Source organism: Condylura cristata, unplaced genomic scaffold (genome assembly GCF_000260355.1).
Source record: "Condylura cristata isolate star-nosed mole 26May11 unplaced genomic scaffold, ConCri1.0 scaffold00017, whole genome shotgun sequence".
Lineage (NCBI taxonomy): Eukaryota > Metazoa > Chordata > Mammalia > Eulipotyphla > Talpidae > Condylura > Condylura cristata.
In genome coordinates, this window is record NW_004567118.1 from 41,965,635 (window position 1) to 41,989,208 (window position 23,574).

The window sequence follows — 23,574 nt, forward strand, 5'->3', positions numbered from 1 at the left end:
GGCCCCCTGACGGGCCGCGGCCGCCTCCATGAAGCGGAAGAGCGAGCGGCGGCAGAGCTGGGCCGCCGCGCCCCCCTGCTCGCGGCGCGGCTCGTCGACCTCGCCGACCGTGAAGAAGAGCCGCAGCTCCTCGTCGCAGGAGCTGCACGACTTGGAGCAGGATGACCTGTACCTGGACATCACCGGTGAGCCGGCGAGAGAGCTCAGGGAGGGGCACCCGGGACCTGCGCCACGCTGCGCGGGGTCCCAGCCCACTCACCGGGTCTGTCGAGGCGCTCTCGAGCCCGGCTGACACGCCTCCCTTGCCCCCAGCCCCGGCGGACCACACCCCCTTCAGGTGCCCTGCACCCTGGGAGCGCCCCACTACCCCGACTTGCCATCTGGGCTTGTTTCGAGCTGTAACTTTATCGGTTTTGCACCCTTCTACGCGAGCGAGATGGGCCGAGGGTCACCTTTCTAAATTGCTGGCGTCAGGTCGGAGCCTCGGGCTTTTTCTAAGTTTGCAGTGACATCGCTTCTAGGGATGGCGAGCTTGGTTAGCCTTCACGCGAGTCTGAACCTCTGAATCACCCCTGAGGATTCCCCGAGTGCGCTGAACATGCCGGCCCCGGAGCCGCCTGGTTTGGCATTGCCAAAGCTCGGCTGCTCAGTAGGAAATGGAGTCCCGCCTGGGGCGGCGTTCCCCTGCCTGGCACCGAAGCCAGATCCTTGCTTGGGAGCCGGCTTGCCCCGCTCCTTAGCATAATTGCCCCTCCCCGTGCCTACACAAAAGCACACTCCAGACCGCCTAGGGGATAATCCCTTCCAGCGTTTAAGGAAGGAATGTTGATGGCTTTGGAACCGATCTGCACGCTAAATGCCCAGAGTTGTCACGTTGGAGAAATTGCAGCCAGCTAGAACAGGTAGAAAGGCAGCCCTTTGCCAGCTGTTGTTTTTAATTATTAGTGTCGATCGTACAATTCTTGAAGGCTTTCAGTTCAGCCTGGCCGTTGTTGGCTTTGCCAGGATTGACACCGAAACAGTGCAGGCATTAAATATGATGCATGTGGCGACACCTTATGAGAGAATTTGCAGTCGTTTTCGTGGCGTGGAGTGTAACCTCGGCGTGTGGGGGTTTATCATGTTTCTCACCCTTAGGTTTTGGTTAAACCAGGTGAGCTGGCGTGGTGAGAATTAGAAAGTGTCCAGACAAACTCAGAAATTTTATCGAAATTTTCCAGCTTGAAGGACGTTCTGGAAGCTAAGTCTGAGATGAGTCTTTACACAAAGATGAGAGTAGGGCGAAGAGCTGAAGGTTCCTCAGCGTGGGGTGGATGGCCTTCGGGAACCGAGCGGAGGAAGTGGCCGCTGATCCCCGGTTGGCGCCTGCCGGGGTCCAGCCTTAACTCTTGACTCTCCAAGGAGGTGAAGTCCGCTTGGGAGGCAGAGACCTGTGCCACCAAGGAGGGCTGAGGTGAAGAACCCACACTTTTCTTAGGCCTTTTATTCATCTCTTTTCAAGGGATCTCGGTCTAGTAGCATTTAATTTTAGGGCAAGTAATGTACTTACAAGGTCAGAAATCTTAATTCTAAAGATACACTTGCGTACACAGTGAAAAGTTGGTCCCAGTTACCGGGTGTCTTTCCCCAGAGACGATTTAAGCACCAAATTTCTTGTTAATCGACACAACTCTGTGTTCTGCCATACCCAGGCACTGTAGTGTGGAGCTTGTTGTTTTGCAGGTCCCCCCCCCCCCACAGTATTAGCAGAATGTTTGTATTAGTACATGCAAAGCTGCTTCATTAGATTCTGATAATTACTTAGGTCAAAGTAGATAATGGCTTTAAAGTATAAAATGTGGACGAGCATATGTATATTTAAGTGTACATATGTTTGATCACCTATTTAGAGAGCATCTTATTAATGAACAATTAGGTTGTCTACATTCAAAAAGGAGTTTTTTTGACTCAGTCATTGTGATAAATCTGCCTCCTTCATGGAGAGAAAAATGCAGCGTGGCTTGCTTTGGTGAGGCAGGGAACACTGAAGTAAATTCAGAAAACATCACTAAGTAGAATATTGAGGGAAGAGTTAGTGCATTATATAATATTAAAATGCTGTTATTTAGATTATAAGCCCAGATAATGGAAGGTTTCAACATCAGTGTTAAGATGCCTGTGGGGGCATTATGGCAGTCAGCTTGCCCTAAGATTTTTTCAAATGTCTCTCGGTAGCTTCAACTTTCTGGAAAAATGATAGAAAATCAGTGTTTCACTGTAATATACTGGACAGAGTGAAGTAACGTTGGGTGCAGGATGCAAATTATTTTTTATTGGGTTTATTGGAAAGGTCTGAGGCCTGCTCTCAGCAAATGGCAACCTAGTCCTATCCTATCAACAGATTTTGCCTCCTTTTATCCCTTAATTTAAAAGTAGTGCATATACATTTTAAAATTGAACCTCACCAAAGGAGAAGCATACAGTCTTGCTCTCCTGATAATTTTCCCTTTAATTTCCTGTGCATATTTAAGTTTCTTGAAATTGTGCCATAACAGCAAGAACAGTTCTCTCTCGTTTTAAAAAATAATATAATAGCTTATTTTTACATCATTTTGTGCCTTTTTCCATCTCAGTCGTAATCCCCGTGGGCTTCCCATCACCAAATCACCCACGTAAGAACGACAGTTCTCTTTTTAATGACTGCATGGTATTGTATTATACAGCTGAACTGTGATTTATGTAATGGTAATAAATAAATCACTGAATTTTTTCAGTTCCTTTTGTAAATGGCTTCAGTCACACAAGTTACTATCCACATGTGTGACTGTATCTGTGGTGTAAACGAGAACTGAAAGTACAGGTAAGAGTATATGTAGATTTATCCATTCTCCAGTGGCCTTTTGGGTGATTTAAGAATAATGCTATGCAAGTTTCTATGTAAACATGCTTGCAATTCCTTCAGTTATACACCTAGGAGTAGAATTATTGGACCACTTGGTAACTATGTTTAACATTTTGAGGCTCTGCCAGTCTCTTTACAGCAACCATTCTGCCAGCACTCCTATTATACCAATTATTTCACATATTCATCAAGACTTTGTTATTGGATTGTGAAGATTTCTTTGCTCTGGTGTTTGTTCTGTAAAAATTAATGCTTGTCACTTCTGCCTATACTATGCCCTTACATACTTTTTTAAAAACTTCTTATATATTTTTTAAATAATACAACAGTTTATTTTTATATCATTTTGTGTCTTTTTCCATTTTAGTTGTAATCCCCGTGGGCTTCCCATCACCAAATTACTCGTGTGCCATCACCATAGTTCAGTGCACTTCTCTCTCCCCCACCGTTTTTGATCTCATTCCCCACTCCACCCCGGTAAAATGTCTCTGGTATACAGTTGTTCATCATTATTATTTTCTCCCCTGGTCCTTTATACTCCTGCCATGAGTGAAACCATCCGGTATTTTTCCTTTGCTTTCTCTGCCCTTAAATACGTTTAAATTATTTACTTTAGACCCTTGACATTTTTGTTGTGAACTATTTTAAGTTGAACATCTGTATGTAGGCCCAGGACATTTCATGCGTGCATTAAACATTGGAAGGTGTAATGCCAGTTTTTTGTTTCTGTAGTTATGTGGTCACTGTTATTTAGAAGACTAGCCAGTCACCTTGCTACACTCACACTTCATCTGACTAGAAACAGACTGATGGGAATTTTATTCCCACTGAATCCCCTCAATCTCTAATTGTCACATGCAGTAGCACGGATTTTTGCCTGGGCTTTACTCCTGGTACAGTTCCAGTGCACTGTACAAAGGAAAAGTCATACACAGAGTGTAAAATGGACTGGTTTTCCCTTATCTAAAAGTGGAAGAACCCTATTTGGTATGATTTGGAAGGTTATTTTTGGGGTTTAGGAATGCTCAGATTTTTTTCTCTGTAATTTAATGGTAATAGCATTTCCAGACCCCAAAAATAACTTGCCAAGTAGCAAGTGGGAATGTTTCACTTTTACATTAATGCTAAAGAGATAGTAATGATGTGATTAGAATGAGTTGTTAGTCAGTAATGGAGCTGAAGGAACAGGAAGGCAAAGAGGATTTTCAGTAGATTTGGAACTAGCCAAAGCACAGGGAGGGAGACATACCAAACTACAAAATGTGTGTATGTGTGCCTCCTTGAGACTAGAGGTCTAAATCTTTTTAACCATTCCTTGAACAGGGCCCTCCATAAATAGCAGTATACATTTTCCCTTTCCTCCTTATTAATACAGGAAAATGTTTTATAGACCAAATACTACTGCATAATCTCTGTTGGATCATTTATAACCTTTAGCAGTCAGTATAGAATATCAATTTATTCAAGTTTTAAAATCTGGTAGAGAAAACTGGTTTGTTTTAAGTAAAATTTTGTGTTTGCTGTGATGTTCTCCTTTTAAAGAACATCTCTAATTTACTATTACTATGACAATAAATAATTTTTTTGGTGAAGCTGTAGTGGAGATGATCAGGACTGTCACTTAAATGCACAGATTATAATGGTGTAGTGATAGTCATCAAATAAAATTAAATTTAAAACACTGCTTAGACAGAAAAATTGTACATTAACTCAAGAAGTATTTATTGAATGCTTACTATGCAAAATAGTTATGTTTGTTTATTATTGTAGTGATAGAAGTATGCTGTTACTGGGAGTGCTGATTTAAGGAGGAAGTAAATTTGTTTTTTCGTCAAGAGTTTTGTAGAGTGGATTATCGTGTTTCAGTAATTGCAGTTTATCAAACTGTGTAGTATTCATTTTTTCCCCATGACTTATTTCTATCTTTACTCTTAGATTTGTGTATATTGTAAGTTTATTTCCTTGGTTTACGTGCTTGCTTAATTCAACAGTTTAACTTCTGATGATGTCTTACTACTTTACTGTGTTAAGTTTAATTTCTTAGGTATTTTCACACAGTTCACAGAGAGGGTTACTGCATCAATGGCCATAAAAAATGACTATACAAAAAGAGGATGGGAAAATGGAATACTAACTTTAAAATGTCAGAAGTTACCAGTCAGTGCACACTAACTTCTTTGGGCCTTGGAATGGAGAGGAGTTTCTCCAGTTCCTGTTGGGTGAGGAAAAGCTGGAATGAAACTTTATGGTAGAGTTTTAGGATACTTGGCATATCTTAGGATATCTGAGATTGCCAGTGGGGATCTCTGAGTTGTTGTAAAGTGCTTTATTTTTTGAGAGAATTTCAGGAAATCACCTAGAATTTTCATAGTTGGCCATGCTGCCCTTCAAAGAATCCAAAATGAGAGATTATTTTTTTAAGATTTATTTTTATTTTTTTATGGATACAATAACCATGGTGTAGGCCAGAGTTGCAGGAGGCGTGGAAGGAGGCTTGAGAGAATTCACCAGGGACAGTGGGGAACAGAACAGGCTCTACAGAATACAGAACCAGAGATAATTTTGGCCAAAATGATGCAGTTTCTTTTTGGGCAAGCTATGACTATTTGACTTTCATCCTTTCTGACAGCTAAAGCTGCTTCCCAGAGTTGTACATAACCATGAAACATCTCTTCTTTAATCTTGTGCTACTTAGGGGATAGTAAATGCATCATTGTAGGTGCACAGTAAGTAGTGTCTATAAAGTTGAATTTAGAGAGATGAATAATTCCTTAGTGGATTTGGGAAAATGAACAAACTAAGATAATTAAGGTCTTCCAGAGCACACGCTGTTTTCCAAATTGGCCGTCATCACGGCCCAAATTTTCCAGATAATTCACTTATTTAAAAAATGTGTACTGAATACCTACTCTGCCAAGGCTTTTTATTATTATTATTATTCTTAAATGCTAAAAATAAATCACTGCTAGAGTTAGTCTCTGATCTCATGAGTTCTATACTTTCTTGTTAATTGAGGAAACAACTTGAAGGGTCTAAAGGAGACCTAGTGAATAGCTGTGATTCTGTGATTCAAGTCTGGGGAAGAAAAATTTTGGTTGTGCAATTTTTGAGGAGCAAATTCTAATGGTTTTGCATGAATACATTGGAGAAAGCTAGTTTCTGCCCACACAAGAATTGAACACAGCCAGATTATTAATAACCTTTTGGAGCCTTGAAAAATAAAAAGTTTAGAGTTGTTGGGATGATGAAATGAAGGACAGACACACAGAACATAATAAAGGTCCCTCCTCTGTGTTCTCAAGTGCCCAGCAGTGGGGTAGGCCAGGATGCTCAAGCAGTCATAGGCAGTCATGGTTGGAAGGGCTTCAAACTCAGAAGCAAATATTTCCGCACACATGTACTTGCACAAAAGGTTCGGTGAATCAGCACAGAGAAAATGCAGTGTGTTCCTCTCTGCTTCTAAAAGTGATCTTCAGGGCAGAAATGCTCCAGAAGAAGCTGGCTCTCTATTTTCCCCAGCTAAGGAAACGGTCTGGCCCCATCTTGATAATCTTTTTCTGTCTTGGGAAAAACATGAATGGTGTCTCTTGTAAATTCCTTATAACAGGAAGAATAAGCCAAAGCCAGGCTATTATATAATTTTATTGTACTGAAGGGTTTGTTGTTTAATGTAAAATTGCAGGTGTCTTAGTGATGGGAGAGCCTTAGGTAGAAGATTATACAAAATAAAACAAATACATGAAACACTTTATTGATAGAATATAAATTTTCAGAATGGTTAAAGCATGACTGTGTCTAAGTAATCTGTTTTGAAGGGTTTTTTTTTTGCACAGAGCAAAAATATTTGATTGTCAATGGTGTCTATAATTGTCAGACAGGATATATTGTTTTCTGTTTTGTGGTAAATCAAGCTGCTTTTAAAAAGTCTTTTTCATGATTAAGTATAGCTCAGACACCCAATTTATTTGGAAGGACTGGGAATACAGTATAAATAAGAAATTATATCTTGAAATATTTTTTTTTTTTTTTTAACACTGGGAAGAAAATTCAGCCATCACTTTTGTTTTCCTTCCCACTCTGTTATTGGGCAATCTCTGGGGAATGATGTGGTTTGTAAGTCTTCACCTGCATCCCTCAGAATATAGGACAAGACCCAAAGGCAGACACACAGAAAAATAAAAAGGGTTTATTTGCATAGGGAGTGAGGCAAAGGGAGCGCCGAGAGAAAGGAAAAGGAACAGAAAAATCTACTGGCTGCGTGTGGCAGGCGAGATGCTGTCTTGTGTTACCAGCAGGGTGTGTGCTGAGCAGAGATGCAGAGTGAAAGTTGCACATCAAGCGGGTGGCCCAACTGTTTTTTAAAGACCACATGATAGCTCTACCCTGCCTCTAGTTCCCAGCAACTTTCATTCTGGAAGTCAGAGGGTGCATTCTGGAAAGCTCCACCATTCCATCAAATTAGCTGTGAGCCTCAGATACCCTGGTTGGTCTTCTAACAATTTTTGTCACCACTTCTGTGGTAATGAAAGATGTCTGGATGCTGGAATGCAACTTCAAAGGGCAGCTTTCTGTGGGTTTGCAGTGTAGTCAAAGGAATTATTAATCAGTAACAAGGCAATGGATAACGTGTGTGGAAGGTCATCCTCCAATTCTAGAAAGCAATCAGTTCATGTCAAAAGAAAGGCAAAAAGTGTATTAAAAGTGTTTAAATATTAAATTTAAATTTAAATATTAAAATTATTCTCTCCCTCCCAGTTTTATAAAAAAGTACCACAAAATGTATTTGTAAACTATATCCAGATCCAATCCATTTGATCTATTGTATTTTGCTTAAACTCATAGGGAAAAATAACCAAGCAGAATTTTTGTTAGCTGTTTGGAATGTTCCACGAGAGACCTTAGATTGAACTCTCAGCGTTCAGCCTCTCCAGGCCTCAGAAGCCATGCGATGGTATGGTCTCATTAGGCTCCACCTGCAACATTTGTTCCCTAGGTGTGTAAGCCTGACAGTGGAGGTGAGCTTCCCCACTTTCCTGGAAGGTCTCGGCACCTACAGACAAGGGGCAGACTCTCTTCTAGCTGTTCAGTCTCAAAACAGAAGCGACTTGTGTCATTCCTGTCAAGGATGGGGTAATATAAGCCATGCTTCCAATTCTCTATTTAAGAAGAAACAAAAAGGAAAAGAAGAAGAATTAAAATTCCTTATTGATAGATACGCATTACCATGAATAATAATAGCACTACCATTTTTCCATTATTATGATGGTATCGAGGAGAGAAAAAATGCAGTTTAGTTTTGCCCACAAGATATAATTTAATGTTGTTGTAAATCATGGACAGTTAAAACAAATTTCTCTTGAATCAAAACAAAACAAAGGAAAATAACATTTCATATAAAAACTTTTTAAATGTGTGTATTGTTCTTCAAGTCCATTCAGTCTCATGTCAGAGTCTCAATCTTGAGTTCTGTAAGTTAACATGGATTTTAAAAATATTGTTGATGTCTTTTTCCTGTTAATTTCTCCAGAAAAAATTTCTGCAATTGTCAAAACTGATATAACGAAAACTAAAAATCTGATAACATATTTGACAAGGAAATTTGCTTAATATCATAACAACATTATAGAACAGTAACAACCAGAATTGACAAGCAATATTATACCAGCACATATCAGGTATTTAAGTGTTTTAAGAACACCAGTATTAACATTCATGTATATGTATGCTAAGGTTAAACATTTTCCTCAAGTGGCAATGCTTCCCATTAAGCATTTTACCCAGTTTACCAGCTAAACTCTGAATAGGCTCCTGTCTATTGTCTTTCCTTTAAAAAAAAAAGGGGGGTGGGGGGACATTTTATGGGGTACTCAAGCTCTGCTACTGTTCCATAAAATTTATTATCAGTCAAGCAAAAGAAGACCAATTTTTCCTAATTTAGATTTCTGAGAAATTTTGTCATATTAGAGAAAACATCATAATTACCCAACAGTGACAATTTAGGATATCAAAGTTCTGATCAGACTCATCAGTGTCAGCAATGCTGACAGCCAAATCTTAACTTACTATTTTGATTCCACAATTGGAATTCAATCTTTAAACCCCTCTTTCCCAAATCCCATTTTAACAACATTTAAAGACTTAAGCAGTTCACCTGGGGCTGCCTCCTCTTTGCAGTCTTGACACAACACAGATGACACAGGTAGAAGGCAGGGGGAAGTTACACTTAGTACCATAACTTTAAAAACATATATTTTGAACCAAACTATTAAATTCCAAATTTGTTCCCATTAACCGATCATTGTCCCAGACTATGCTTTTTGTAAGCACTATGATCAGTTTTCATTATATTTTGAACTCAGTATTGCTATAGGTGGAGTCTACAATAACTTTTATCTTTCTGAGATCAGAATAGGCACAACGGGGAAAACATAGAGACATACAACAGTTAGACACAAATAGCTTAGTTTTCATTCAACCCACAAGGAATATATTATGTTCCAAGTGGAGTGATGGTTGAGGCTAGCATTCTCATAAGTCCTTTCCTCATCCTCATCCATATACTTGGGGGCAAGTAGAGATAACTCTACAAAAGATATTAGTTTCCCCTTGGAGAGTGGAACAGGTGGTGGCCTTAGCCATATAGTTTGCCGTTCTGTTGCCTGCTACAATGTCAGATCTATTCTTTTGGTGGCTGGAATTGCTTTGTTCTTCAACTGCTGACACAGCTACTGTTTTCTTCAAGGCTGTAATCTCTAGTTGGTGTTTAATCTCTACAATGCTGGCTATAAGGAACTCCCTTTCATATGGCACTGTGTGCATTCAAAACCATGAAGGCCTATTTTGGGTCCATGTAGATGTTTACGACTTACCTAGATGGAGTTCTAGGGCTTACTTAAGAGCTATCAGTTTGACCTTCAGTGTCAGAATCCCTGCTGGGAAGGCTTTGGCTCCTGTAGTGTACTGCATAATCTGTGTCTGTGGTCCTGTTCTGTAAAACTTCTCCCATCTGTAAACAGTTCCTGCTCTGGATCTGGTAGGACTTGATCAGACAAACATGGTTGACTACCACGTACGTTTTCAAATTCTCTAAAGAGTTACAGGTTAAGATTCCAACTTAGAGAACTGCATTGACTGAGAGCAAGGTAGTTTTATTTAAAGAGCTTGTGACTCCCAGGGTTATCTAATAGAACATATTTCCTTAATCACCAAGCAGTTATCAGCCAAAGTCCACCCTTCAGTTCGAATGTCAAAACCAGGTGTGGCACATAACAGAATGATGGGTTTACCTCAGGTAAATTTGTTTCATGTAGAAGGTCACAAGTTGCAACTGTAACCCACAAATAACTGGCCATCCCTTGAGGGAGAGGGGCAGTTGTTTGGACAGGTTTACAGTGGTCTTCATTTCTGGTCCTAATAATTATATTTGCACTCCATGCCAACTCCCTGTCTCTCAAATATAAAAAGTTAGAAAGATTTCCTGGGGTCTGGCATCCCTTAGTCTTATGTTGAGTTCATTCTTTGTTTCATCAAAGACTTGTCCAAACAACAGTTCCGTAACCAATAATAGCTTTATATAGAGGTTTTGTTATTACCAAAATTGGGTGTCCAAATTCTGTAAAACTCAGCCAACCTCCCGCCCCCATCCAGGTAATTGCCCTTGCTTGTTGTAGACTTTGAGAGCTGATGTCACCTGTTCCTCTTATTCATGAGATTTTGTTTGCCTTTCTTAAACTCAAATCCGAAGCATGCATATCTGAGCATTCTGAAGCAACTCCTTATAGCTGCATTCTCCCAAGTGATTCAAATCCAAGATGGTATTTTCCTGATAAGCATCATAGCCAGGGCTGACTAGTAGTAAAATCATTCACATGCTGTAACAGGATGTTTTGTTTTAAGGGGGCCTTCTTGATATCCCTGGCTAATATTTCCCCCAAATAGTGGGAGAAGTCTTAATCCAGCAATATTGCAGTGTGTTTTTGGACTCAGGGCTCAGAAGCAAAGACAAGCTGAACCCCAGCTTTTAACTGGGATGCACAATAAAAGCAGCTTTCAAGCCCAATATTGAAAAATAACCAAAATCTCCAGGTAGATGGCAGACAACAGAGTAGAAATTTGGCAGGGTTGAATGTATGCCCTAGATAATTTCAGGTCCTGAACAAAATGGCAGTTTCTTCTGTGGAGTTACTTTGCCAGTAAAACTGGAATATTATAGGGGTTGTGGCAAGTCCGAATGAGGTTGGATTAGAGAAACCTTTGTAATACTAGCAGAATTGTGTGCAGTGCCTTCTTTTTAGAGGAGATTGCTTTCTCCTAAGGGCTTTGCTCACTTACACCAATTCTTTTTTTTTTTTTTAAAGGATCTGCATTTTTGCTACATTCCAGAGTTCCATCAGCCCAAATCACTTTACTTACTTACTCTTTTGTATATTTTGAGGGGTTGTACTTCACTTTTTAGTAGTGCATCCTGAGTGAATATCATCTAGAATCTCAAAACATGTTCTGGGGGTACTTGTAGGTACAGACTGATCCTGGGATGAGAAAATAATCTATCTGTGCATTAAGTCATAGCCAGGGTGATGGTGGTAGTGATGGGGGTTGTGGTTGGACATTCTTTCATGTATAGAAAGCCATGTTGAACTTTGGTATAACCGAATTGACATTCCTGGTGTCGCTGAGAACTGCTTTAGAATTTAAAATTGAAACATTCCCACAAAAAAAAAAATCAATCAACTAGTCCTCCGCAGTGAGAGTTATTACTCAGGGTTCCCAGGGGTTATCATTATAGGCTTTTTCAGTTGAGTGGCACTTCTGGAATTCTCTATTGTTCATCTGAGCTCCCACCCTAGACTACTGATTGTCTCCTTTCCTCCCTCCCTGCTTCTTGATTCCCTATATTTTGCCTGAACCCCACCCTTGGATACGAGTTTAGGTGCTCATCTGCTTCCTTTCCTTTCCTCTTGCTTTTTCATTCTTTCTCCTCTTTCTTGCTTCCAACCTGAAACATCTGTCCTTCCAAAATCACTTCTTTGTAATTAGCACACTGATTCTTCCTTAAAGCTTTGCTCCTGCTTCCTCTCCACCTCCATTCACTCTTCATTCTAAACCCTGTCCTGTCTTCTTTCTCAGTGAAGACAGTTAAACAGTTGAACCCTAAGACCTTTCTTTTGCATTGTAAACTCTCAAGGCTGTGTTCACCAAGTAGGAAGTACTCATTTCTGTGGCATCTTCTAACTTGGTTAATTTTTCCCCTAACCTCCAGAGTATGCACAACGAATGTTATGTTAATTATCTGAACCTTCTCTGTAGAGTCTGAATTCATGTCTGTAGGTACGATGTTTGATAATCCTTTTAAGAAACTCAGATGGATCTTCACTGGTCTTTTATGGAAGATCTCATATTGTACCTAAACTCTTTTCCTTAGGCATTCTCTTCCTTAGTCCTGCTAATAATCACCTCTTGCAGTGCTCTAGTCTTCCCATTCCCCTTCCATCATTGGGGATAGGAGGGGGTCCTGTTAGGTTCTAAGATTGGGATGGCTCCTTCCAGTTCTAGGGTTCTGGATCATTCTGGTGCAGAAAATAAGCCTCTTCATTAGCCTTCCCTAAAACCATACTTTGCTCATCTAATCTTAATAGTATGTTGTAATGTGGATTCTATGTCCTAGTAGTCTAACTGGAGGCAGAATGCTGATAGGAAGGGATGGAACTTCTCAAATTGCAGCAGTGGAAAAAGGGCATATGACCTTGTCTAGCAGGTTGTTCCTCATCATTCTGTTTCTCTATGGGGACCTGGTGAGAGAGGGAATTGTCCTACCCCAGGGTAGCTTCTTTGTCCATATTGAGTTCCTTGTGTGGAAAGAGATGGAAAAGCCAGTCTTGTCTTACCGCGGGAGGGTGGTGGTGGCCCGGGGAATTGAAGGTAGCAGGACCTGTGGAGACTCTGCAACTTCCCAGGGGCGACATTGGCCTCTTGGAAGAGATTCTTCACTGGTGGGTTCCAAATCTCCAGTAAGTGGTGGTCCTTCTCCTACCTTACCCCTTTCCAGCTAACAGGTGAAGGGAAGCCTGATTTGCTCTTCATCAAATGGACCCCTGACTATTCCAAATGTAGTTTGTAGAGGGACAGTATAAAGTTCCTCTAATTGACTACGGAACTCGTTCCAGTTAACTAAAGTTGTCCCAGCAAACTTTCATCCAGAGTAGATGGCTCACCTCCTCTTGAACCAAAGACAAAGTTGTAGAGTATGCATACACACACCTGAGAAGCTCCCCAGAAGAACAAGTCCTAAACCAGAGGTTGAAAACAAGCCCCATGCATATACTCACAGGAATTCCCCTAAGTTCTAAATCAACTACCATATAACAGACAGGTCACCCAAATCAAAACCTGAAAAACTACCTAAAGGAATGGCTTGAATCCATGTCTGAATCAAAGCATTCAGAGAGAACTTTACTGAAGTAAAGTAAAACCAAACTCTTGTAAATTAGAGACAGAAAAATGCTGCCACGTGTCCAGCATTGCTTCTGTGCTTATGGTGGCCAACATGAGGAATGAGCCTGGGCTGGCCAACCAGAGAGCAGGCTGAACTGGGGCAATCCTGGGAGGAAAGGGAATGGCAACTTGTGAGTCCTTCTCTGTGCACTTTAGAGTATAGACCCAGAAGCAGACATACAGAAATAACATGGGTTTATTTACATAGGGAGTGAGCGAAAGGGAGAGCTGAGAGAGAGACAAAGGAAAGGGTATTTATTGGTTATTTGTGGCAAGATGCTGTCTGTCTGACCAGCAGCTAGTGTCCACTAAGCACAGACCACAGTGCAAATGGAAGTGGCTTGTAAAGAGAGTGGGCAACACTGCCTGGTATTTCTAAAGTCTCAACAGCTGTGCAGGGCATCTGGGGGTGGAATCCAGAAAGCTCCACCTTTAGGTGACTATAATGGTTACCCAGTGGTTCAGGGTTTGCTCATCTAACAATGCAAAATAGGAGGGATATTTTTAACCCTAGTTAAAGAATTTATAATTATCTCTAAGTTGAAATGGAAAACATGGATAGATGGTTTGTCTGAAGATTTCAAAGCTGTTTCCTCAGTTTAGAAGGCACCTATGTGAGTGAGGTAAGTAGATGCAGGGGTGGTTTTGGGCAAAAGAAAAATGTATCAGACAGAATCGGACGGAGCTAATGATCTTCAAAGTGTTGTTTCTTTATGTTATTTAAGTTTTTGCTTCTAAGATTAGTCACATAATTTCTAATTTTGTAAGAAGTGCTGATTTAGGCAGGGATTACCATAGAAAACATTATCCAAGTAAACTTGGTGTTAACTAACTCCCTGAATACAAAGAATATTTAACTAGAATGTGTACATCTCATCTGAGTTTTCTAGTTTATATGAAAGTTTTACGCCCTTCTTTTTCTCTTTTTCTCTATAGCTTTTCATGGATACTGCTCCAACAAAGGTATTCAGATCATTGCCTCTACTTTGCAGTTCTTTCTGATTTTAAAACTGTAGATATAATCTGTTGTGATTCTTGGTTCCGTCTGTTCCTGTTTGCTTGTCTTAAATTTAGTGTTAGGTAGCAGAAGACAGTTTTCTCTAATTGTATTTTTTGTACATTTACAACTTCAGTTGAAATTTGTCTTCTTCGTATGTGTTGCTTTCTGTGTGTAAATAATCTTGAAAGTAGTTTCTATGATATTTGTATTGATCGAATTATGAATATTGTATTTAGGATTTTAGTTATTATTTTTAAAGATTTATTTATTTATGCATACAGAACTGGGGTACAGGCCAGAGGCTCAGGGGCTGTGAGAGGCTTCACCAGAGACAGAGTGGGGAGCAAAACAGGCAGATGGAGGAAGCACACTGCTGAGGGAAGCAGAGGGCAGGTCAGGAGAGGTCTGCTACGCCATGTGGTCACCTCTGGGGCAGGCGGGAATCGAACTCATGCGGAAGTGGCTTTAGCTTCTCAATGCTGTGCTTTAACCTGCTGCACTACCAGGGAGGGCCCGGGATTTTAGTTATTTTTGATAAAATTAAAGTTTTTCTGTTTAACTCTCACTTTTATAGACTTTTGCTGAAAGAATACTTAGAATGAGTTCTTATAACTATAAAAGGTATTCTTGATTCTTCCTACTACATTTCCCCCCTCCCCAGGTAACATAGTTCTTTTTAGCATTTCTTTGCTAATGGACAGGTTAATATATTGTTACTGTGTTGTTAGCAAGAGGGAAGTCATGAAATGTGAACTTAAACTTCTGCAACAGGGAAGCTCTTTTGTATTACATTTTTAAAAAATGTTTTGAACTATTATGATTCCCTTTGATTTTTTAAATTCCTCTACTAAGGCCAATTATCCAAAGAACAAACCTGAAGCGTTTTCTTTCTCTCTGTCTCTCTCTCTGTACACACTTTCTTCCAATTAAAAAAATTACTGCCTTTTTTATCCTTTTAAAAATTTACCTCCTTTAATTCTTGGTATCTTTTATGTGATAGAGGGCTACTTCTTGTAAGAGTGCTTTATACACTAGTCAGTTCAAAGATTTGGTCCATTGTCTTTGCATCTAAAAAGCTGAGAAAGTTGGGTTGGGTAAAATTTAAATTTACTAATTGCTTAATATTACTTAATTTCTCAGGTAGTTCACTTTTATAATCATTAAAACTTAGTTGGCAATGTACTTTGCACAAGAGAAAAACAAAAACATTTTGTTCTTGATGTCAGTGATATTTATTATTCCTTCAAGTTCTCATTTGAAAGTAAAATTACTTTCTTGGCACTGCTACGTTATTTATGACATTGATCTTTTTATAACCAATCCATAATGCTATAATAGCATTATAAATTCTGAATTCCGCACAGTCCTCTATTTTAGGGCCATTTCTGCTGAATCATTCCCAGCATTTTGCTAATTTATAGCCATTTGTATTTGTATGAATTGTGCTGTGGAATTAGTGTATCCATTCAACAAATATTTATTGAGCAGCTACTTTGAGCAAAGGATTGGGCCAAGTTTGACTGAGAAAAGGAAGTATGAATGTGAAGACTGTCGTGTGTTCCTTACCCCTGAAAGATTGAGGGGGAAGAGACTCATAAGTCTTCATTTCCATAAAGACAGGGAAAAGGAATCAGTCATTATGTAATTCTGCTCTTTTCTTTGTTTAAACAATGTCAGTTTGAGAAAGTTTTGTGATGGAAATGTCACTTGATAATTCTTACACAAAGTGAAGTACTTTTTTCAACATGTATTGAAAATGATCTGTCTTAGGATGTCTTTTTTTCCCCTGTGGGGGTGTATATGTGTGTTAACCTTTAAAAGAAATAAAGGGGGAAAAAACCCTTCATTTTGGTATGTATGTATACAAATATGTATAATGTATACATATCAAAATATAGAAAACAAATGCTGAAAATCCTGTCTCTGCTAAAACAGTCAAAGTGAAAGTTCTGCATTACAATTAATTCTATATTTCTGATTTGAACCTCCAAATATCCAAAAAGATATAATTTAAAATGAGATATACCTTGCTTCATCTTAATATCTTACTTATTGGTAAGAAATAAATACAGAGCACCTTTTAAACTAAGTATGCTTCTTAAATTGAAGATACTAAAGGTGAAGATTGCTAAATATTTGAGGAACTAAATTTGGTGTGCGTATGACTTGAGCTAAAATGCTTTTCAGCGTTTTACATTCTTTTATAGGTGTGAAGGAAGAATTGCCTCAACATGAGTGTGTAACAGAATTAACATGGTTTTACATTTTTGGGAGCTTTTCTTAATCTGCTCTTGGAATTTTTTATTTTAATCCTGTTACTAGATAGCTTGTTGGAAGCACTTAATAAATGAAATTGAAGCATTTTAACATGCATTTCTTTTCTTTTTGACAATAAACTGTCAAGAAAGCTTAGAATTTACCTAAGCAAACAATGAGGTTGGGTTTCAACTCCACTATTAATATGTTTTAATTTTAAACTATTGTGACTGGAAGAATTTGAAGCACAAGTTCACTCAGGATATGTTTGAGTATATTTATAGTCTCTTCCTTATTATGGCTGCTATAAGAGCTTCAATAGAGATTCCAGACACGACCTGTCTCCCGAATCTGACACAAGCATGTGGAACTCTGGGTGATTATAGCTTTATATCTTTTTATACCTATATCTCCTATAGAGAAGTAATCTGTGATTGTTATGGATACTCAAAGATGAATTCGTCCGAATGAGTGACATCCTTGCAAAGGATGCTTTAACTCTACTTTAAAAAATCATCTTACTTTCCACTCAGTCTTGATGGCTGTTGGGGGGTGTGGTGGGGTTGGTTGCTGGGACTGGGAGTGGACTGTACTCTGGCATGGGGCAATACCTTCTGAATTTCTTTGCTGATTGTCCCATGGTGTGCTTGTCAACAAGCATCAAGACAAGTAACAGTTAGCATAAATTAAATCATAACTTTGTTCCAAAACGGAAGCAAACACTTGAATGAAATCTGTCTCAGGTTTGCTATAAAGATAATATAAACCTGAAAGCATCCTTTCTTTATTTGGACATGTTCAGAATATTTGGATTAAATATATATATGTACATATATACATACATGTATATATATTTAAAGATTTATTTATTTATGCATACAGAACTGGGGTACAGGCCAGAGGTGCAGGGGTGAGAGGATTCACCAGAGACAGAGTGGGGAGCAGAACAGGCAGATTGATAAGTACATTGCCGAGGGTAGCAGTGGGTGGGTCTGGAGAGGTCTGCCACGCCATGTGGGTCACCTCCTGGGCCTGGGATTGAACTAGTGCTGCAGTGGCTGCAATAGCTTCGTAGTGCTGTTTTTTAGCCCACTGCGCCACCAAGGAGGGCTGGATTAAATATGTTTTTAGAGCTTAAAACAGGTTGGATTCAGAAGATAACCATTTTCAACAAAAGTGCTGGAAGAATCTTTTTTCTTTTTTTTTTTAATTGAAGTAACACTGCATTGTAACATTATGTAGGTCTCAGGTGTGCATCAGTACAAATTAACATCTGTATATAATATTTTATGTTCACTAGTAAAAACTCAGCTTCATCCTAATATGGCACATTTGGGACTTTACAAAACAAAAATAGAATATCCTGAAGGCTAATTGATTAATGTGGACTTTTTTGAAACCGAAGTTTCAGGTTAAGATCCATTTAAAATTTATTTCAGACAGCATATGTTATTCAAACATAATGATTTATGGGTAGCATTGCTAAATTTTGTTATTTCATGTTACAACAGCAATTTCTTAATAATGCCAGTTTTTGTGTGCCAATTACACACTCCATTTAGCATAACCCTGTGGAGTGCTGCTTGTGTAATTATATTGTCCTTGAAATGTTTTGCAAAGAATAAATAGATCTCTGAAACTGTAGTCAGTATTTTGTTTTGGGTTCCCCCAGAACTGACTGAGTCAAGGACTCTAATACAAGTATTTCTTTGGGGGCTGATACTAGCAAGCTCTCAAAGGGAAGTGGGGAAATAAGATAGTCTGGAAGGGCAGGCCATACATGGTTCATTATCAAGCAAATTACTATGGTGCTAACTGGAGTTTGATCCCACAGAGGAAATTTAGGAACTAATATAGAACAGTGAACGTGGAGTGGGCTACGATTAGTACACCAGTGTGACTCAGAGGTGAGAGTGGTAATTTTGAATGATAGGAGCATGACCAAAATGAACCCCAGAGGCCAGAAGGCCCAGAAAGAAAGGCTGCAATTGTTAAGTATTGTGCCCAGAAACAAATCTTGATTTCAGTGAATGTGAAGTGACTGGCACAACTGACCCAGTGCCAGTGTGGAACACCAGGGCTGGTCTCCGTGGAGAGTGGATTCCTGCTAGTTCCATTTCTATGACTCCTGGTTACCAGCTGGACGGTGTTTGTATGCGCATGCGTGGTGGACCACCTGACATCTTTATTTCTAATAAAGCTAGCTAGCAAGTGTTAGGTAGTCTGGAATTTCAAGATAGATAAAGCAACGGTTTTATTGCTGAATAGTTTATTTCTGTGCATCATATGCATGCACAAAATGTTACACAGGTACAAAGGAGAGAGATCATAGCTTAGCATGTGTACTGTAAGTGCTGTTTTTCTACCTTCTGGGATGCTCTTATTATTAAAGCCTTGCACACTGTCCTTTTCATTTTTCTTTGGAAGCAGTAATTCAATTTATTGTTCTTAGTTGCAGGAAAAAATAAGTCATACTGCTAATCTTGTAAGAGGTGGAATTTAACAATGCTAAAGCTTTCATGTGAGATTAGGTTTCAATAATAAAAGCCTTGACTTCGGAGGCTGTAGGAATAATTTTCTTCATCTTGAATATCAGTGGGCAGCTTTCAGAGTTTATCTAAATAGTAATGCTAGTGGTCTTTTTCACCCTTTCATTAGATTCCATGTTTCTGAAGTGTATTCATGACGTGGGTTCCTTATTAGGCTTTCTTGATTTTGAAATTTGATTTTGAAACAGCGTTCAGCATACTCCTTCACCTTGATATTTTTTCCCCCTTAGTCATCTTATTTTTTTTGATAATGCATGTGCATTGTTCAAAATTTAAAATATATAAAAATGTAAACAAGCACAGTATAAGATCCCCCTTTTCCCTGTTACCTAGCTACCTGTTTTTCCTCTTTAGGATCGACATCACCAAAACTCTGTCTTAGCCGAGATTTTCGATGTACTTGCCAATGTATGTAGGTATGTTTGTACCCTCTTGTGCAGATTACAGCACATTACTTCCACTGTTCTGTCCTTTGCTTTTTCCACTGCTCTTCGATTGCTCCATGAGCACAGAATTAGAACAAAGATTGCTGAGGGAGATAGTAGCAGACGCTGCTTGCAAGCAAGCGTCTGTAGCTTGAGATGTGATGTTACTAGCCTCTGGTTTGTCACTGTCTGTGTTTGGTGCTAAGATCTGTGTCATCCCTAAATAAAGTATCAAAGATATAGGTGATTATTATTTATAAAAAGGAAAACTCACGAGGAAAGAATGATGGGTGATCCTATTTTCTCTATCGGTTAATTTAGATTTGGTTACACTATACTAACAAACCCCTCAGATCTTAGCAGCTTCAGCGGTTTTATTCTTATTTCTATTTCACATCCCCTGTGCGTCAGCAGGGGGTTCTGCATATTGTAATTGCTTGCAGGGGACCTGGGCTGATGAGCCACAGTCAGCCTGAATGTTGCTGGTCACTGTGCCAGAGGAAGAAGAAAGCTGTGGAGGGTGTTGCTCCAACATTAAATGCCCATTTCACTTATAGTTTGCTGTGCAGAATTAATCATATACTTCTACCTAAACCCAAAGGGCAGGAATGTGCCTCTTAGGCAGGGAGGCAGGAATATTTGAAAAGCATTAATGACTACCACATTTAATCTTGTATTGAGATTGCTCATTGCATATCTATGTACATAAATTCTCTATAGAGAAACTTCTTTTTATGTGCAATAAAGCTATAGTTAAATACTATACTTTTTTTCACTTCATATTTTATAGTGGAAACTTACTATTATAAATAAATACATTTATCTCTTCCATTCTATGAATATATAATGATGTATTTATTTTATAAATTTGCATAAAATTAACTGGAAAATGTTGGGGTTGTAGACACTTTCCACAGCTAAACCTTAGATTCCTGTGATGGTGTCTAGGCTCATAAATACAAGCTCTATTTAGGATAGCTCCTCTTCATCCCCTTAATCCCTTCATAAAGTACTTAAAAAAAAAGATTTGTTTATTTATGCATACAGAGCTGTGGTACAGGGGCAGTGAGAGTATTCACTAGAGACAAGTAGGAACCAGAACAAGCAGATTAACAAAGTACACTGTTGAGGGGAGCAGTGAGCAAGAAAGGAGAGCTCTGCTGCACCATATGGGTCACCTCCCTGGACAGGGATCGAATTCATACCGAAGCAGCTCTGGCTAGCTCACTAGTGCTGTGCTTTAACATATTGTGCCATCAGGGAGAACCCCATGTACTTTTTTTTTTTTTTAAAGATTTATTTATTCATACAGAACTGGGGTACAGGCCAGAAGTGCTCCAGAGACAGAGTGGGGAGCAGAACAGGCTGACTGACGAAGTACACTGCTGAGGGGAGCAGCGGGTGGGTCAGGAGAGCCTGCTGCACCATGTGGATCACCTGGGGGGAGGGGCTCGAATTCATGCTGAAATGGCTTTAGCTTCATAGTACTGTGCTTTAACCCGCTGCACCACCATATACTTTTAAAAATAATTTTAAACCTGATATTTTGAGTGAATAAATACAGTGATACTGCTCTGAAACAGATGTACAGTGAGCAGTGTCCATCAGATTCTGTCCATACTTGTCTAGTTCTTCCTACCTTGTTCTTCCCTTAGAGGCTTTGCTTGGTATCTCAGGTTTTCTTTTTTCTTAAAGATTTATTAATTTATGCATGCAGGAGTTATAGGCTGTAGGGCAGAGGTGCAGGGGGTGAGAGGATTCACTAGACAGTGGGGACAGAAGAGACAGATCTACTGAAGAACACTGCTGAAGGGAGCAACAGGTGACAGGAGAGGTCTGCTGTGCTATGTGGGGCAGTGGCCTTGCACCACCAGGGAGGCCTCTGGCTTCTTAGGTTTTCTAAGAAAGCCTATAAAGTATGTTTACATAAAATATAAATTACTTTAAAAATTGTTGTGACCTTTTTATTTTAAAGTAATTTAAAATTTATGGAAAAGTTGCTAAGATTATAAGGAGAGCTCTGGAATATCAACCTCACCTGTTTCCCCTGTTTGTAACTTTATAATACCAGAGTGCATTGGATAAACCTAAGAAGCCTGCATTGCTGTGAACTGTTAACTTAGTTGGACTTCCCTGGGTTTTTCCACAAATCTTTTTCTGCTCCAGGTTCACTATACTTTTTTGACTAAAAGTATATTATACACATTGTTTTTTGTCGCTTGTTCTGGACTTAATATAAGGTAATATAAGGTTCTTTTTTGACTGAAAGTATATTATACACATTGCTTTTTGCCCTCTTGTTCTGGACTGACACAATATTTCATTGTTAATATTACTTTAAATAATGTCTAAGAATGGAAACATGCTGCCAATTATAATTGTGGGTCACAGATTGTAAGAAGCTGACATAATTTCTAAGATGTTCAACTAAGAAAAATTAGAATTGATGAAACAAATTTGAGATAGAATTGATGTGATCTTGGAGATCTTTCAAATTTATTTCATAGAAACTAAACTCCCTCTCTCTTATATAAGTAGAATTTCATGGACATAAGATCTTCAGTCAAACTTACTAGTATTTGTCTGGATTATATTCAGTCTTAGTTTCTAAGAGTAATGCTGTGTTGAATAACCTGTTACATATGTTACTTCACATGTATATACATACATGTAGAGAGAGACTTCAAAAGGGAATTGTCGCCTGAGAGGTTGTATACTTACAATTTTGATACAAAGGATACCCTTTCCCTTCCATGGTCAGAGTATTTGCAACCTTGGCTTTTTGCTACTCTGACGGGAAAGTTACCGGATCAGTGTAGCTTTCATTTATGAACACAGATTGAATTTCTGAAAACTGTCTACCAACACCTTTGCTCATTTTTCTATTGAGTGGTTGGCTTTTTCCAACTTCAGTGCTTTGGGCTCTATTAGTAAAATTATTATCTGTGATTTACAAATGTTTTCTGTTTGTCATTTGCCTTTTAATTTTCTCATTGTTTTGGTGTTTTGTCATGCAAAGTTTATAACTGCTAATCGTTTTTCTGTGACTTCTGGATTTATGTAATAGTTGGGAATTCTCATGTGTGTTCTTCCATTTCTCTAGTGTTAGTATTATGCTATTTCCTTAGTGCATTTTGCATGTATTATAACCACATATTGTTGTTACTTTTGTTAAAATAACACTTTTTAAAACAGTTAAACAAATCTTGGGCCTTCCCTGGTGGTGCAGCAGGTTAAAGCACAGCACTGAGAGGCTATAAAGCCCCTTCTGCATGAGTTCGATCCCCACCTGCCCCAGAGGTGACCCATGGCGCGGCAGCCCTCTCCTGGCCTGCCCGCTGCTCCCCTCAGCAGTGTACTTCAGTGATCTGACTGTACTGCTCCCCACTCTGTCTTTGGTGAATTCTCTCGCCGCCCCTCCATCTCTGGCCTGTACCCCAGTTCTGTGTGCATAAATAAATAAATCTTTTAAAAACAAACCAAATCTTATGTATTTGTTCGTGTGGTTATCCTTTCTGTACCCTTCATTCCTGTACAGATTCATTTTTGCAATTGGTATCATTTCCCTCCAGCCTAAAAAGGTTTTTTGTTTTTTTTTTTTAACATTTCTTACAGTGTATGCTAAGCTAGTAAATAAACCTTTATTCTTTTTTTGAATGTCTAAGAATACCATTGCTTTTGAGAGATTTTTTGCTTAATATAGAATTTACAGTTGGCATTTTCTTTCAGGACTTTAAGGATGCTACTCTGCTATTTTATTTGTTTTGGTTCCAACAAGAAATCCAATAGCCTTATCTTTCTGTCTCCTGTATGTGGTACATACTTTCTCCTTTGTCTGCCTTTAAGATTTCTCTTTATTACTGGTTTTGGGAAATTTGATAATGCTGTGATTTCCTTCATGTTTCTTGCTCTTGGCATTCATTAGGCCTGTGGATTTGTAGAGTTTATTAACTTAGAAACTTTTCAGTCAAT

At 39.0% G+C, this 23,574-nt stretch overlaps 1 protein-coding gene across 3 annotated transcripts in view; it reads left to right on the forward strand.

Annotated features, from left to right (window-relative positions):
* The first annotated feature begins 28 nt into the window (after positions 1–28).
* The window catches only part of CDC14B (cell division cycle 14B), a 98,340-nt gene continuing 74,794 nt past the window's right edge, over positions 29–23,574 (forward strand). For all 3 annotated transcript variants that reach the window (XM_012726673.1, XM_012726672.1, XM_004684909.2), the window contains exon 1: positions 29–185. In XM_012726673.1, coding sequence (XP_012582127.1) covers positions 29–185 — 157 coding nt within the window. The remainder of the gene's footprint in view (positions 186–23,574) is intronic.